At 39.4% G+C, this 16,219-nt stretch overlaps 1 protein-coding gene across 12 annotated transcripts in view; it reads right to left on the bottom strand.

Annotated features, from left to right (window-relative positions):
* The window catches only part of NUBPL (NUBP iron-sulfur cluster assembly factor, mitochondrial), a 526,006-nt gene that overhangs the window by 406,029 nt on the left and 103,758 nt on the right, over positions 1-16,219 (bottom strand). For all 12 annotated transcript variants that reach the window (XM_070775436.1, XM_070775425.1, XM_070775429.1 and 9 more), the window contains one exon: positions 13,126-13,216. In XM_070775436.1, the coding sequence (XP_070631537.1) occupies positions 13,126-13,216 (91 nt within the window). The remainder of the gene's footprint in view (positions 1-13,125; positions 13,217-16,219) is intronic.

Below are 16,219 nucleotides of genomic sequence, written 5' to 3'. Positions count from 1 at the left end.
GGCCATTTTTAACACTGAAATTAAAAAATAAACATAATCTTTCCATTATTTGTTTTCAATATGCCTAAGTCTTTTGCTCTTTCAAGCCTTCTCAGGATCCAGGGCTGGCTGTATGTACTACATCACAGGAAGATTAGAAGGTCCTCTCCATGGTTCTCTGATCATACCTCTTCATATGTTACATTGCATGTTGACATTTCCCGTCTCTCCCACTGTAAGCCTCAAGAATAGAGTTTACATCTTACTCATCTTTTTCCCCTGGAGCACAGCATAGTACCATTTTAGTCATGCTCAGTTTCCAAATGATTGATTTCCCAGAGGCCAAATGTAAATATTTTATAAAATACATTTCTTCAAGAAGCACAACACAAGTTGTGCACATTTATAAAACAGTAGTTTCATAAACTGAAAACAGAATTATCAAATTTAAAATACATAATTTTTAATACTTATCTAAATTAGCCTCTCTAAAAATGCTGACCCCATGCAACCCCATGGACTTGCAACCCATGGACTGCAGCCTACCAGGCTCCTCCGTCCATGGGATTGTCAAGGCAAAAGTACTGGAGTGGGTTGCCATTTCCTTCTCCGGGGGATCTTCCTGACCCAGGGATTGAAACTAGGTCTCCCACATTGCAGGCAGATGCATTACCTTCTGAGCCACCAGGGAAGCCAAAAAATGTTGACCACTTCATCCTAAGGCTCCCCCTTGGCTTCCAGGATGCCATTTCTTCCTGCCTTCTTCTTAGTTCTCTGGTCACTCCTTGTCAGTCTTTCTCTGATCACCTTAGGTTATTTCCCCAAAATTCTATTCTCAGCCCTATACAGTACTGCAATCTCTCTGAAATTCTTTTGGGTTACATTATCTAAATCAGGAATTCTCAACTCCAGCAGAAGTGACATTTCGGACCAGATAATAATTTATTGACTTCCCTAGTGGCTCAGTTGATAAAGAATTTGCCTGCAATGCAGGAGACCCAGATTCAATCCCATCCCCTGGAGAAGGAAATGGCAACCCACTCCGGTAATTCTTGCCTGGAGAATTCCATGGACAGAAGAGCCTGGTGGGCTATAGTCCATGGGGTCACAAGAGTCATACACACTTAGTGACTAAACCACCACCAATAATTTATTATTATTGTGCTTTGTGCATTACAGGATATGTGCATTGCAGGATATCTAGCAGCATCTCTGGTGTCTACCCACTACATTTCCCCCCAGTTACGACAATCAAAAACATCTCTAGTCATTTTTGACAGCACATTTTCATATTGGCTCTCCCTCCTTTTCTCCTTCCTCAGTCCAGTTTTACTCTCTAATAAATTATTAGTGTGCAGGGCTCTGCTTTCTGGGGAACCCAGTTTTTCCAAGAAAAGTCTGTGGTTTGTAATATTGCAAGGGAGATCCCAAAGCCCATCAAACTGCAAGCTGCTATTTCTGCTTTCCTTTCCTTAATTGAAATACCTCAGTGACAGCAGAATAAAATCAAAACTTACTGTCACTGCTTCCTCACTCACCATGTCTCCAAACCTATTACAAATAACAAGTTCCAGAATAAACAGTCTCAAATAACATCTTTATACTAATACATTCACATAATAATCGTTGTCCATGCACTATTTTAGCCTGGCAATGAAGGCAGTCTGAGGAAAAGTAGGATGATGCATGCTGAGGTTCCAGTTCCTCTTCTTTTCCCAGGCTGTTCTGTCTCAGAGCAGGGACTGTGAACTCTGTCCTTTTCATCATGGCCCAAATTCAGGCCCCACAATCCTCCACCTCTTATAGCTAACCAGAGCTATACTCAACATTTAAGTTAAAACATGAGGCAAGAGTGGCAGTGTCCTACACACTGAAACAATGTGAACGGCCATTTCACTCCATGTAACATAATTCTCAAATGTCAAATTACTAACCATATAGGTCCTTTCTCTTTTCCGAAAAATGGAAAAAAGTGGTGTAAGAATCATTCATCTACCACAAAGACTAATGGCTAAGAAAATACCTTAAAACAGTCTACATTATTCATTAAAAAAATTATATATATATATTATGATTGCAAATTAAGTTACTCACATACCCAAAGTAGAAAATAAAGAATGCATCTAATGTACAAGAAATCTAACAGAAAACTTCTTTTATTCAACTAAGATTGACTGAGCGTCTATTATATAACCAAGTGTAAGTGAAACTGAGCCAGAAAGCCTCAGCTTTGTGGATATTCTACTGTCCGGTAGAGGAGATTGAAAAAATTAAGCAGATAACTTACCCTTGCAATTGCAGTAAGGAGAGTAAGGAGTGAGAGAAGGAGTCATAGAAGAAGAATCATTAAAATTGAGACTTGATAGTAGAAATTAGTTGTGGAGGCGGGGTGGAAGACACTAGAAATGTAAGGTGTCTCAGGGAGAGAGAATATACTATGTGAGGGTCCTCAGCACTTCTGTGCTGGCATTTTTGAGAAACAGAGGCCACTGAGACTGGTATTTGCTGAATAACAGAACAAGGTTATTGGAGCTGAGGCAGTAGAAGTAAATAGAAGGCAGGGACCAAATCACAGAGGTGTTTATAACATTGATAATGTTACAAATGGTAATACAGGTAGCCATAACAGTAAGAATTTAAAATATAATAAGCTCTGCCACTTTTTGTGACACAAAAATGTAATTTTTGGCTATAATTCATAACAACTTGTATACTAGTGAAGTTTCCAAACTGAACAACAGAGAAAGTTTACAGCTAAGCTTACGAAGTCTCCCAAATAAACCTCACTATTCTATTTTCTCCCAGTTCTATAATGATCGCTCTTTTACAGAGCAAGTTGATTCACTGGGTTGAGACCACAGACATACTGAAGAAACCCTATACTGTTAAGCCTAGTACAGTTAATACTGTCAAAAAATATACCCAGTTTTTTCCCTTTCGTAATGGTGGTAAAACATTCATAACATAAAATTTATCATCATTAAGTATACAAAAGAGTGATATTAAATATAATGTTGTCCAACCATCACTACCATCCCTCTCCATAATTCTTTTCATCTTAAAAATCTGAAACTCTATACCTACCAAACAATAATTCCCCATTTCCCTTTCCCCCCAGCTCCTGGCAACTACCATTCTACCTTCTGTGCTTATAAAACTGACTACTCTAAGTACCTTATGTAAGGGGAATCATATACTATTTCTCTTTTTATGACTGGTTTTACTTCATTTAGCATAACATCCTCATGATTCATCCATGTTTCAGGTTATGTCACAATTACCTCTTTAAGGCTGACTAATACTACATTGTATGTATATACCACAGTTAAATTCATTCACTGATGGACACGTGGGTAGCTTCTGCATTTTATCTACTGTGGATCCTCTATGAACATGGGTATACAAAATCTATCCAATCTTAAAGAACAAGATGGCATTTCAATGCATTACCCTATATAGATGCATGCCACATAGACAAAATCCTGGGTGGAAGTGCAGAAAGAAAATGAAAAAGATGCCTCATTTCATTATTTTTGTGTGTGTGTGAAAGTCGGTCTGTCGTGTCCGATGCTTTTGCAACCCTATGAATTACACAGTGCATGGAATTCTCCAGGCCAGAATACTAAAGTGAGTCCCTTCTCCAAGGGATCTTCCCAACCCAGGGATCAAACCCAGGTCTCCCACATTGCAGACGAATTCTTAACCAGCTGAGCCACCAGGGATAGCACGTCTAATTTTTCTTCTCTCTTGCTAGCCTCCAAATCCAGACCATCAAAACTTTTCATGCCTCTTAGTATAATTTCATTATTAATGGCCTCTTGCCTTTTGCCCTAGAATCCCCAATTCATGGATGAATTATTTCCCTTATCTTCCACTTCAAAACTCATTTTACGTTCTGCTTTCACCAAACTCTTTTTCCGTCTTAAATGCTTTACTTTCTGTTAGCTCAAAAAGAAAAAAAAAGGAGGAGGGGGGAGCATATGTTTTGTTAAAATATTCCTTAAAGGTTTCTAAAGTACTCACTGAATTATTAAAGTAACTATGAATCAGCAATAATGTGTTCTGTTCTAAAAAGCAAAAATTCAGAGAATACATACATAAAAACTAGAGTATTACAAACAAAATTGCAAGCTATCCCTCCACAATACCTAATAATAGTAAGTTTCTTTTAATTTTTCTCATTTCAGAGAAGATACTGAAAATGTCCTGATAATGTTGAGAAATACTAAAAATGATCAAAGATTAGGAAATAAGGGGAAAAACAAAAAACAAAGCATCTAGTCTATCTGGGGTTAGACTAGAAAAGAGAATATGAACTGAGGTAGAAATTACTAGGGAGCCAGTGCAGAACTCTGAGACCTCAGTCCTGTTTTCAGTAAACATCCCACTCCATTGTCCTGAATTCATAGAATGTGTCTTTAGTCTGATAAATTATCAGCAATCAGATCCAGGGAAGGGTAGTAAATAACTTCTCTTTCATATTGAGTTCAGTTCAGTCGCTCAGTCCTGTCTGACTCTTTGGGACCCCATGGACTGCAGCATGCCAGGCCTCCCTGTCCATCACCAACTCCTGTAGTTTACTCAAACTCATGTCCATTGAGTTGGTGATGCCATCCAACCATCTCATCCTCTGTCATCCCCTTCTCCTCCGGCCTTCAATCTTTCCCAGCATCAGGGTCTTTTCAAATGACTCAGTTCTTCATATCAGGTAGACAAAGTATTGGAGTTTCAGCTTCAACATCAGTCCTTCCAATGAATATTCAGGACTGATTTAATTTAGGATGGACTGGTTAGATCTCCTTGCAGCCCAAGGGACTCTCAAGAGTCTTCTCCAACACCACAGTTCAAAAGCATCAATTCTTCAGCACTCAGTTTTCTTTATAGTCCAACTCTCACATCCATACGTGACCACTGGAAAAACCATACCTTCAAGTCCCCTGACTTCAGCCCTAATTCTTTCTGAGCACCACTCTTCTCCACGGTGAAATAGATATGAGTAAGTAAAGTAAAGTAAATGTTGCTCAGTTGTGTCGATCTTTGCGACCCCATGGATTGTAGCCCACCAGGTTCCTCTGTCCATGGGATTTTCCAGGCAAGAATACTGGAGTGGGTTGCCATTTCCTTCTCCAGGAGATCTTCCCAACCCAGGGATCGAACCCAGTTCTCCCACATTGTAGGCAGACGCTTTACCGTCTGAGCCACTGGGGAAGTCTAAGAGTCATATTATTTCGGAGTGCACATGCCTCAATGGGGGCTTCCCAGTTGCCTTAACTGCCTGTGGCCTCAGCATCGATTCTGGATCAGGAAGATACCCTAGAGAAGGGAAATTGCAACACACTCCAGTATTCTTGCCTGGAGAATCCCATGGACAGAGGAGCCTAGAGCGTTACAGTCCAAGGGGTCACAAGAGTCAGACACAACTTAGCTACTAAACCACCACCAGTATTCTTGCCTGGAGAAATCCATGGAGAGAGGAACCTGGAGGGCTACAGTCCACAGTATCACAAAAAGTCAGATATGAACAAGTGCCTGACTGTGCACACACAGCTACTAAAACACACTTGTTTGTTCTTTAGATAAATAAAGCATTCTTCATGGACTTTATGTGCTACAGCCTTTGGCTAAGATGGTTTGCAGCAGAACAAGTAGAACTCCAAAAAAGAGGCTGCCTATTCTCCAGCTCAGAACTGGCAAAGAAAAAAGGAAAAGGGTTTTACCATACTAAAAAAAGTATTTAGTTCAGACTATTCAATGACCTGTGTAAGAAACAATAAGCCAAGTGAAGGGTGGACTTTTGTCTTGATAAAGTAAGGTGACAGGATTCTTTAAAGAACACAAATCTTATCTCTGAGATATTTTAAAGATAAATATCTTTATCTGAGGTTCCTGACACTGTACAGGAGACAGGGATCAAGACCATCCCCATGGAAAAGAAATGCAAAAAAGCAAAATGGCTGTCTGGGGAGGCCTTACAAATAGCTGTGAAGAGAAGTGAAAAGCAAAGGAGAAAAGGAAAGATATAAACATCTGAATGCAGAGTTCCAAAGAATAGCAAGAAGAGATAAGAAAGCCTTCCTCAGTGATCAATGCAAAGAAATAGAGGTAAACAATAGAATGGGAAAGACTAGAGATCTCTTCAAGAACATTAGAGATACCAAGGGAACATTTCATGCAAAGATGGGCTCGATAAAGGACAGAAATGGTATGGACCTCACAGAAGCAGAAGATACTAAGAAGAGGTGGCAAGAATACAGAGAAGAACTGTACAAAAAAGATCTTCACGACCAAGATAATCACGATGGTGTGATCACTCACCTAGAGCCAGACATCCTGGAATGTGAAGTCAAGTGGGCCTTACAAAGCATCACTACGAACAATGCTAGAGGAGGTGACGGAATTCCAGTGGAGCTCTTTCAAATCCTGAAAGATGATGCTGTGAAAGTGCTGAACTCAATATGCCAGCAAATTTGGAAAACTCAGCAGTGGCCACAGGACTGGAAAAGGTCAGTTTTCATTCCAATCCCAAAGAAAGGCAATGCCAGAGAATGCTCAAACTACCACACAATTGAACTCGTCTCACATGCTACTAAAGTAATGCTCAAAATTCTCCAAGCCAGGCTTCAGCAATACATGAACCGTGAACTTCCAGATGTTCAAGCTGGTTTTAGAAAAGGCAGAGGAACCAGAGATCAAATTGCCAACATCCACTGGATCATGGAAAAAGCAAGAGAGTTCCAGAAAAACATCTATGTCTGCTTTATTGACTATGCCAAAGCCTTTGACTGTGTGGATCACAATAAACTGTGGGAAATTCTGAAAGAGATGGGAATACCAGACCACCTGACCTGCCTCTTGAGAAATCTGTATGCAGGTCAGGAAGCAACAGGTAGAACTGGACATGGAACAACAGACTGGTTCCAAACAGGAAAAGGAGTACGTCAAGGCTGTATATTGTCACCCTGCTTATTTAACTTCTATGCAGAGTACATCATGAGAAACGCTGGGCTGGAAGAAGCACAAGCTGGAATCAAGATTGCCGGGAGAAATATCAATAACCTCAGATATGCAGATGACACCACCCTTATGGCAGAAAGTGAAGTGGAACTCAAAAGCCTCTTGATGAAAGTGAAAGAGGAGAGTGAAAAAGTTGGCTTAAAGCTCAACATTCAGAAAACGAAGATCATGGCATCTGGTCCCATCACTTCATGGGAAATAGATGGGGAAACAGTGGAAACAGTGTCAGACTTTTTTGGGGGGGGCTCCAAACTCACTGCAGATGGTGACTGCAGCCATGAAATTAAAAGACGCTTACTCCTTGGAAGGAAAGTTATGACCAACCTAGATAGTATATTGAAAAGCAGAGACATTACTTTGCCAACAAACGTCCATCTAGTCCAGGCTATGGTTTTTCCAGTGGTCATGTATGGATGTGAGAGTTGGACTGTGAAGAAAGCTGAGCACCGAAGAATGGATGCTTTTGAACTGTGGTGTTGGAGAAGACTCTTGAGAGTCCCCTGGACTGCAAGAAGATCCAACCAGTCCATTCTGAAGGAGATCAGCCCTGGGATTTCTTTGGAAGGAATGATGCTAAAGCTGAAACTCCAGTACTTTGGCCACCTCATGCGAACAGTTGACTCATTGGAAAAGACCCTGATGCTGGGAGGGATTGGGGGCAGGAGGAGAAGGGGACGACAGAGGATGAGATGGCTGGATGGCATCACTGACTCGATGGACGTGAGTCTCAGTGAACTCTGGGAGTTGGTGATGGACAGGGAGGCCGGGCGTGCTGCAATTCATGGGTCACAAAGAGTCAGACAGGACTGAGCGACTGAACTGAACTGAACTGAAAGCCAGAGTAAATCAAAACAAGATTTACAGATTAACATGATTAAGTTAATAAGATTTCAAGATTCCTTCAACTCCTGATTTACACTTTGCCTTAATATTCTGGGCTTCCCTGGTAGCTCAGCAGTAAAGAATTCACCTGCTAATGCAGGAGATGTGGGTTCCATCCCGGGGTAGGGAAGATCCCTTGGAGAAGAAAATGGCAATTTGCTTCAGTATTCTTGCCTGGGAAATCCCAAGGACAGAGGAGCCTAGTAGGCTACACAGCCCATGGGGTTGCAAAAGAGTTGGACACAATTCAGTGAGTAAACAACAACAACAATTTAATATTGTAGGTATAAAACAGATTGTAAACAAAATCCAGGAAGTCAGCAAGAAAAAAGTCATTTCTATAACACCTTGATTATGCAATACATCCCAGAACCCTTTCCAAAGATAATCAGAGGAACTCTAGCATCAGATTAAACCCGAGAGTCCACAAGACAATGACCAGAAGAAGTAAATTATAAATGAGAAACTTTCACTGTAACTACTGCATCCAAATTTAATTATTCAAGTCAGTAACTTCAGTAACACCCCTAACTCTCTGCCTTGGAAGAAAAAAGGTAATTTCAGAAATAAGTAGGATTCACTCTCATTCTTTATGCACTTAAATTACCTTAAGAAAATTTAGTCACTTCTTGATAACTCTTACTGGAGATGACTGCTATTATAAAAAGTCATTTGCCAAGCTGATTTTCCACATTTTCTCTGTCTCTTCTGTACACACATTCATTTCATAAACTTGGAAAATGCTTATTAAGACAGAGAGAGCAGAATATTGTGACATGAGTAGAAAATCTATCCCCCAACAAAAAAAAGTGAATCCTACTTTTAAAAAAAGTCTCATAGTTAATCATTATTAATAAGAACTGTGTCATCCTCAATAAAATTACTTGACATTTCAATTTTAGTAACCTCTCTCCACAGGCCTTAAAAATTTTCCTACTTTATTAGCTAAATATACTATAAGACATTCTTTAGTAAAACTAAGTAGTGATAAATTCACAACTGTGATAAAGTGTGAATTCATCATCATAAAACTGTGAAAGAAAGCAGATGTCTACCAATAAAAGTTAGTTGAGAAAGCTTAGTGAAAATCCTCAACAAAAAAGAGTATTACATCAGTGAATTAACAACACATTTCTGTGTGCAACTACCATGTAATATTTTCTTACAATTTCAAGTGAAAACCTTCCTAGTCAATAATTTCTAGGAGTATAGTTTGGCTATACTCTAATATGAAATCTGCATATTATGTTATTTACAAACTTAAAAAAGAGAAAAATGACTAGTATTTGTTCTTTAGACTAAAAAAAAGGTTAACTCATGGTAAGATGATAATTTCTCAAACTACACATGGATTTTATTCTAAATTCCATTAGGTTCCCAAAGCAACTGGTCATTTGCAGCCATTATAATGTCAACCTGGTGAGGTTTTTTGTACAATACTCTCTCTACAAACCAGCTAGACTTTCCATTACCATAATTTTGCATACTTCAAACCAACATAGAAAATCACTATTGTCATTTTAAGCTGATAGAAACATTTTCAGCCTAAGAAATCCAAAACTATTATAAACAAATTTTTCCTCAATTACTGAACTCACTTCTCTAGAAACAAATGTAAAATTTCCCTTGGTGATCAAGACTAAAATATCATAAGTATAAAAAGTATGGTTTTTCTATAATCTCCTCAAAAATAAAAAATATAAGAGAATGAATCTGCCAACTTTAACATGGAGTTTTAAAATTAACAAATTGATCAAAACTACATTACCATATGTCTGCTTAAATAATGAACAGAAAAATACAATCCTGAAGTCCCACTCCCTCTATGGTTGTGTAGCTAAGTCCAAGAACAGGGGAAACGTTTATAAAGCTAAGATTCTACTCACAGTTCTATCTCCCCAAAATCTGAACCACGGAAAACAAATCTTTTTTCTTACCGTTAATAAGATAATTTCATGCTGCACTGTGCTTTCTTTAATAAACAGTAATACAGGATAAATTAAAATGACAAAAACTTAGAAAAGTCAAAATGATGCCAATTAGTACAATGGTAGCAGGTTTATCTAAGATTCAAAAACCAATTTATAAGATGGGCTTTCAAGAATCCACACTCTTCTAAGTGAATGCCTCAATCGTTTGGTTTATTTCTTATGGGACTTGAGATCTGCTTGTCAACACATATTCTTTTTAGGCTTTCCAAGATTTCCAGTAGCTCATTTTTACCAGAAAGTCTATTTAATGGCAGCCAATTTGCAAACATCAAATTTAAGAGTACAGCTTCAGAAAAACAAGAAAAAAGAAATTAAAGTTCACTTCAAGTATTTATACTGGCATAGACTGAACAGACTAAGAAAAACTGACACCAAGGGCTCCATTTTGCCATCACTCATGTGCTACACGCACTAGTTTTCATGCTACTTTAATCAAGAGACAGACATAAAGAGTCTATCATTTAAAGTACACAAATCCATTACTTCTTTGTGTAAGTTTGACATTTTGGCTCATGGCACATATTTGTAAACTAAGTACGCATTCCACTAAAAGGGCAAAGAACAAAGAAACTAGAATAAATTAGCTTTCTTTTAAGTTTATATTTTCACAAAACAAGAAAACAACTTAAGTGGGTGCTTGAAATGTAGGACGGCTAGGGTCCCTTTTATCATCACTAGAGCCTTAAATTCCTTCAAAATAATAGGAAGAATCCTTATTATCTGATAAGCGGTTATTCAGAACTTAACGCTGTAACTGATTTCAACAACTACAGCACGAACAAAACCACCTTGGTGGTGGTTTAGTCGCTAAATTGTGTCCAACTTTTGATCCCCATGGACTGCAGCCCGCCAGGCTCCTCTGTCCATGGGATTCTCCAGGCAAGAATATTGGAGTGGGTTGCCATTTCCTTCTCCAGGGGACCTTTCTGACCCAGGAATCGAACCTGGGTCTCCAGCATTGCAGGCAGATTCTCTAACGACTGAGGTATGAAGGAAGCGCTGCTGCTGCTATTGCTAAGTCACTTCAGTCGTGTCCAACTCTGTGCGACCCCATAGACAGCAGACCACCAGGCTCCGCTGTCCCTGGGATTCTCCAGGCAAGAACACTGGAATGGGTTGCCATTTCCTTCTCCAGTGCATGAAAGTGAAAAGTGAAAGTGAAGTCGGTCAGTCGTGTCCGACTCTTCGCAACCCCATGGACTCCAGCCTACCAGGCTCCTCCGTCCATGGGATTTTCCAGGCAAGAGTACTGGAGCGGGGTGCCATTGCCTTCTCCGTGAGGGAAGCCCATCTCAGCACAAACAAAGGCACCTTAAATAGCAGATAATGTCTTACTAACATTTAATCACAATGACAAAAATAACACCTTCTGTTATGTACACAGAAAATTCAATAAAAACCCTTCAGTAAATACAGGCATTTTGTCCTAGATTCATGGAAAATGAAAGGTCCAATAAGAAATAAAAGAAATTATTCAATTTCATACGCTTACTATCAGTTCAGTTCAGTTCAGTCACTCAGTCGTGTCCGACTCTTTGCAACCCCATGAATCGCAGCACGCCAGGCCTCCCTGTCCATCACCAACTCCCGGAGTTCACCCAGACTCATGTCCATCGAGTCAGTGATGCCATCCAGCCATCTCATCCTCTGTCGTCCCCTTCTCCTCCTGCCACCAATCCCTCCCAGCATCAGAGTCTTTTCCAATGAGTCAACTCTTTGCATGAGGTGGCCAAAGTACTGGAATTTCAGCTTTAGCATCATTCCTTTCAAAGAAATCCCAGGGCTGATCTCCTTCAGAATGGACTGGTTGGATCTCCTTGCAGTCCAAGGGACTCTCAAGACTCTTCTCCAACACCACAGTTCAAAAGCATCAATTCTTTGGCACTCAGCCTTCTTCACAGTCCAACACTCACATCCATACATGACCACAGGAAAAACCATAGCCTTGACTAGACGAACCTTTGTTGGCAAAGTAATGTCTCTGCTTTTGAATATGCTTTCTAGGTTGGTCATAACTTTCCTTCCAAGGAGTAAGCGTCTTTTAATTTCATGGCGGCAGTCACCATCTGCAGTGATTTTGGAGCCCCCAAAAATAAAGTCTGACACTGTTTCCACTGTTTCCCCATCTATTTCCCATGAAGTGATGGGACCAGATGCCATGATCTTCATTTTCTGAATGTTGAGCTTTAAGCCAACTTTCTCACTCTCCACTTTCACCTTCATCAAGAGGCTTTTTAGTTCGTCTTCACTTTCTGCCATAAGGGTGGTGTCATCTGCATATCTGAGGTTATTGATATTTCTCCCGGCAATCTTGATTCCAGCTTGTGCTTCTTCCAGTCCAGCGTTTCTCATGATGTACTCTGTATATAAGTTAAATAAGCAGGGTGACAATATACAGCCTTGACATACTCCTTTTCCTGTTTGGAACCAGTCTGTTGTTCCATGTCCAGTTCTACCTGTTGCTTCCTGACCTGCATACAGATTTCTCAAGAGGCAGGTAAGGTGGTCTGGTATTCCCATCTCTTTCAGAATATAGTTACAAATAAATTTTAATAAAGTGTCTTCATGCAAAACTATTTTTCAAGGAAAGTTACCAGTTGTTTCAATTTTTCTCTTTTTGAGCATAGAATTTCCTTGTTCTTAAAGCTTTATATTTAATAGTTTTGTAAGAAAATGTAATAACAACAGCTATAAATATTAAAGATTTATTCAAAAAATTACTCTGTCCTATTATTGATGGCAGTGAAGGCTCGGGAGAGAAATTAATTTTTTCAAAAACAATTTAAAATAAATATAACAAAAATCTGATTAGAGAAAATAATTTTCAGCTCTTCTAACAAATATATTAGATACTTTCTATTCAAACACCCCCATACATCCACACATTTTATATACGAAGACGATGATGAGCTAAATTTGACCATGTACAGTGTGCCAAGCACTGGGCTTCATATGCACTACACTTACAGCAATTTTGTAGTTAAGCAATTAAATATAGCAATTCTATCCAGTAAGTACAATTGTTTAACCCTATTTTAGACATGGGGGCACTGAGGCACAAAGAGGTTGAACAAGTCATTCAAAGCTACACTGTTAATCAGTGACAGAGCCAGAATTCAAACCCAGACAGTCTGGCTCCATACCTTATATTGCAGTGCGTGTAAGGTATACACGGTATATGGCACAATGCCTGACACCCCACAGGTACTAAATAAAAGTGTAACTATATTGTCATACTCTTTATCTCTTCTTTACTTACTCTGTGATAATTCTGGATTGCCTTTCAGATTCATCATCTTTGGAATTGAAGGGCCATACACATCCACATCTAACAAACCAACAGCCTTTGACTGTAAGAAAACAGAATTTACCATAAGATTCCCCCACTCTTCATCAAAGAGAAAGTGCACAGCAACAGTAAGTCTAACTACAGAGAAGCTAATTTGTAAAATATTTCAAAATCACAACCTAAACTTTTAAAGCAACAGTAAGGTAAAAGAACATAAACTCCTAGGTGTAAATATTTTTTGTTGGTTTACTAATCTCTTTCAGATAACTGACCAAAGAAATCCACTGCACATACTTTAAACATTGTGGTTCAGATCTCCCATACAGTCACAAACAGACTAAGATTTTTTTATCTGAGAACTAACAAATTACATGCACACAATGTTAAAATAATGGTTTACAACAGCAAACATAACCCCAGGAAGATGGAGCATTAACTTTTGGAAAGACTATCTAACACACCAAAGAATACAAAATGAGGGGAGAAAATCATGGAAACAAGACCATAATTAAAGCAAGTGAGGAATTCTGATGCAAATCTGGCATGGAAATGCTAATGAGGATAGTGGCAGACATAATACAGAGGCAACCTCTTATGTGCAAGTCACAGTAGAACACCCAAAGTCTTCCAGAGAATTCATAAACAACCAAAACCATTTTCTTTGATGATTTATGCAGTTGCCCAAGAGCAGAATATCTAATTGGTCTCTTCACTAGCTGACAGTTAATCAGCAGATTAACAAAGAAAGACAAACAAAATTCACTATCTCTAAATAGGTCTTTTTTTCTTCTCCCCCTACCACCTCCCTGCTCTTTCTCCTTTCACAGATTAAATCAATTTGTTACTGGTTTTTCTCATATACAAGCAAACAGAATGCTAATACTAACACGTGCTTTTGAGTTCTGTTTCCCCAGGACATACAACTCACTCAGTTCTCTCCCTATATGCTGGCAAGATAAAATTCCTTAAACTCTCAAAACTTTTTAACACTAAACAATCTCTCATTTTCTGTTATCTACCTATTTCCAGACACAAAATTACTTTTTAAACCTGTCTGGTTCCCATAAATTGACAAAATAAGGTACACTCAAATTTATGCCCCTAACTTTGACTCAAATGGCAGTTGTAAGGAAATTATTTAATATCCCTCTGTGACTCACAGAAGCTAAGGGACTCGAGATTACTATCTATCTCTCAGTTTGCCATAAAATAAATGAAAAAGGAGGAAGAATACATTACCTTTAATAGAATAGTGATATATAAAAACTAGGTTTAATACTTAAAAAAATCATTTTGAATGTTAGTTTCTAGCTTTCTCATCAAAAGTAGGTGTAAGACCACCTTGCTGCTGCTGCTGCTAAGTCACTTCAGTCGTGTCCGACTCTGTGCGACCCCATAGACGGCAGCCCACCAGGCTCCCCTGTCCCTGGGATTCTCCAGGCAAGAACACTGTAGTGGGTTGCCATTTCCTTCTCCAATGCGTGAAAGTGAAAAGTGAAAGTGAAGTTGCTCAGTCGTGTCCGACTCTTAGCGACCCTGTGGACTGCAGCCTACCAGGCTCCTCCGTCCGTGGGATTTTCCAGGCAAGAGTACTGGAGTGGGGTGCCACTGCCTTCTCCGAAGACCACCTTATACGGTTACTATGAGGAGTCAGTGAAAACTGTAAATAAAATCCTTAGCAGAGTGCCAGGACCCAGAAGGAATTCAAGTGGTACAGAGATATAATCAGGAAAAGTCTAGATGTTTCTTTGGGTGATTTAGGATGGCATGTGTTTAGAGATTCTGATTTCTCCACAGAGCTGGCTGTGGAAGCCTAGTTTATCCAGGTTCTTTTTTTTTTTTTTTTTAAACTTTACATAATTGTATTAGTTTTGCCAAATATCAAAATGAATCCACCACAGGTATACATGTGTTCCCCATCCTGAACCCTCCTCCCTCCTCCCTCCCCATACCATCCCTCTGGGTCGTCCCAGTGCACCAGCCCCAAGCATCCAGTATCGTGCATCGAACCTGGACTGGCATCTCGTTTCATACATGATATTTTACATGTTTCAATGCCATTCTCCCAAATCTTCCCACCCTCTCCCTCTCCCACAGAGTCCATAAGACTGTTCTATACATCAGTGTCTCTTTTGCTGTCCCATACACAGGGTTATTGTTACCATCTTTCTAAATTCCATATATATGCGTTAGTATACTGTATTGGTGTTTTTCTTTCTGGCTTACTTCACTCTGTATAATAGGTTCCAGTTTCATCCGCCTCATTAGAACTGATTCAAATGTATTCTTTTTCATGGCTGAGTAATACTCCATTGTGTATATGTACCACAGCTTTCTTATCCATTCATCTGCTGATGGACATCTAGGTTGCTTCCATGTCCTGGCTATTATAAACAGTGCTGCGATGAACATTGGGGTACATGTGTCTCTTTCCCTTCTGGTTTCCTCAGTGTGTATGCCCAGCAGTGGGATTGCTGGGTCATAAGGCAAATGTAACATTTCTGATTAACCTTCTTCCGTCCTTCCCTCTCCTCCCTCCTTCCCTCTGTCCCTCTCTCACTTTCCTCTCTTCCTACTGGTCTTCATACCTTTCTCTCCTCTGTTACCTTTTTGATGTATGTCAGCACTGGCTGGATGTCATCACCGACTCGACGGACATGAGTCTGAGTGAACTCCAGGAGTTGGTGATGGACAGGGAGGCCTGGCACGCTGCAATTCATGGGGTCGCAAAGAGTTGGACACGACTGAGCGACTGAACTGAACTGAAGCACTGGTACTAAATTCAGGTCAGTCAGTAGCTTTAAAAAGGTAGAACATTCAATGAGAAATTCTGACCCAATTTAACTCCTTTTTAAACCACAAACAAAAGAATCCAGTTAAATTGAAAATAGGAGTAAATTCACTATGGATAAAAAGATTTTCAAACCTAACAAATCTAGATAACTGTTAACTATTATCTATGGGTCTGCTAATATTATAACTATCACCTCTTTTCCATATCTTTTCCATGACACCTACAAAACTAAATGCTACCATAAAATAATAATAATGGCAATTAAAACAA

Source organism: Bos indicus, chromosome 21 (assembly GCF_029378745.1).
Source record: "Bos indicus isolate NIAB-ARS_2022 breed Sahiwal x Tharparkar chromosome 21, NIAB-ARS_B.indTharparkar_mat_pri_1.0, whole genome shotgun sequence".
Classification (NCBI taxonomy): Eukaryota; Metazoa; Chordata; class Mammalia; order Artiodactyla; family Bovidae; genus Bos; species Bos indicus.
The sequence above is the reverse complement of the archived record's forward strand: the minus strand, read 5'-3'. Positions and strand labels throughout refer to the sequence as shown.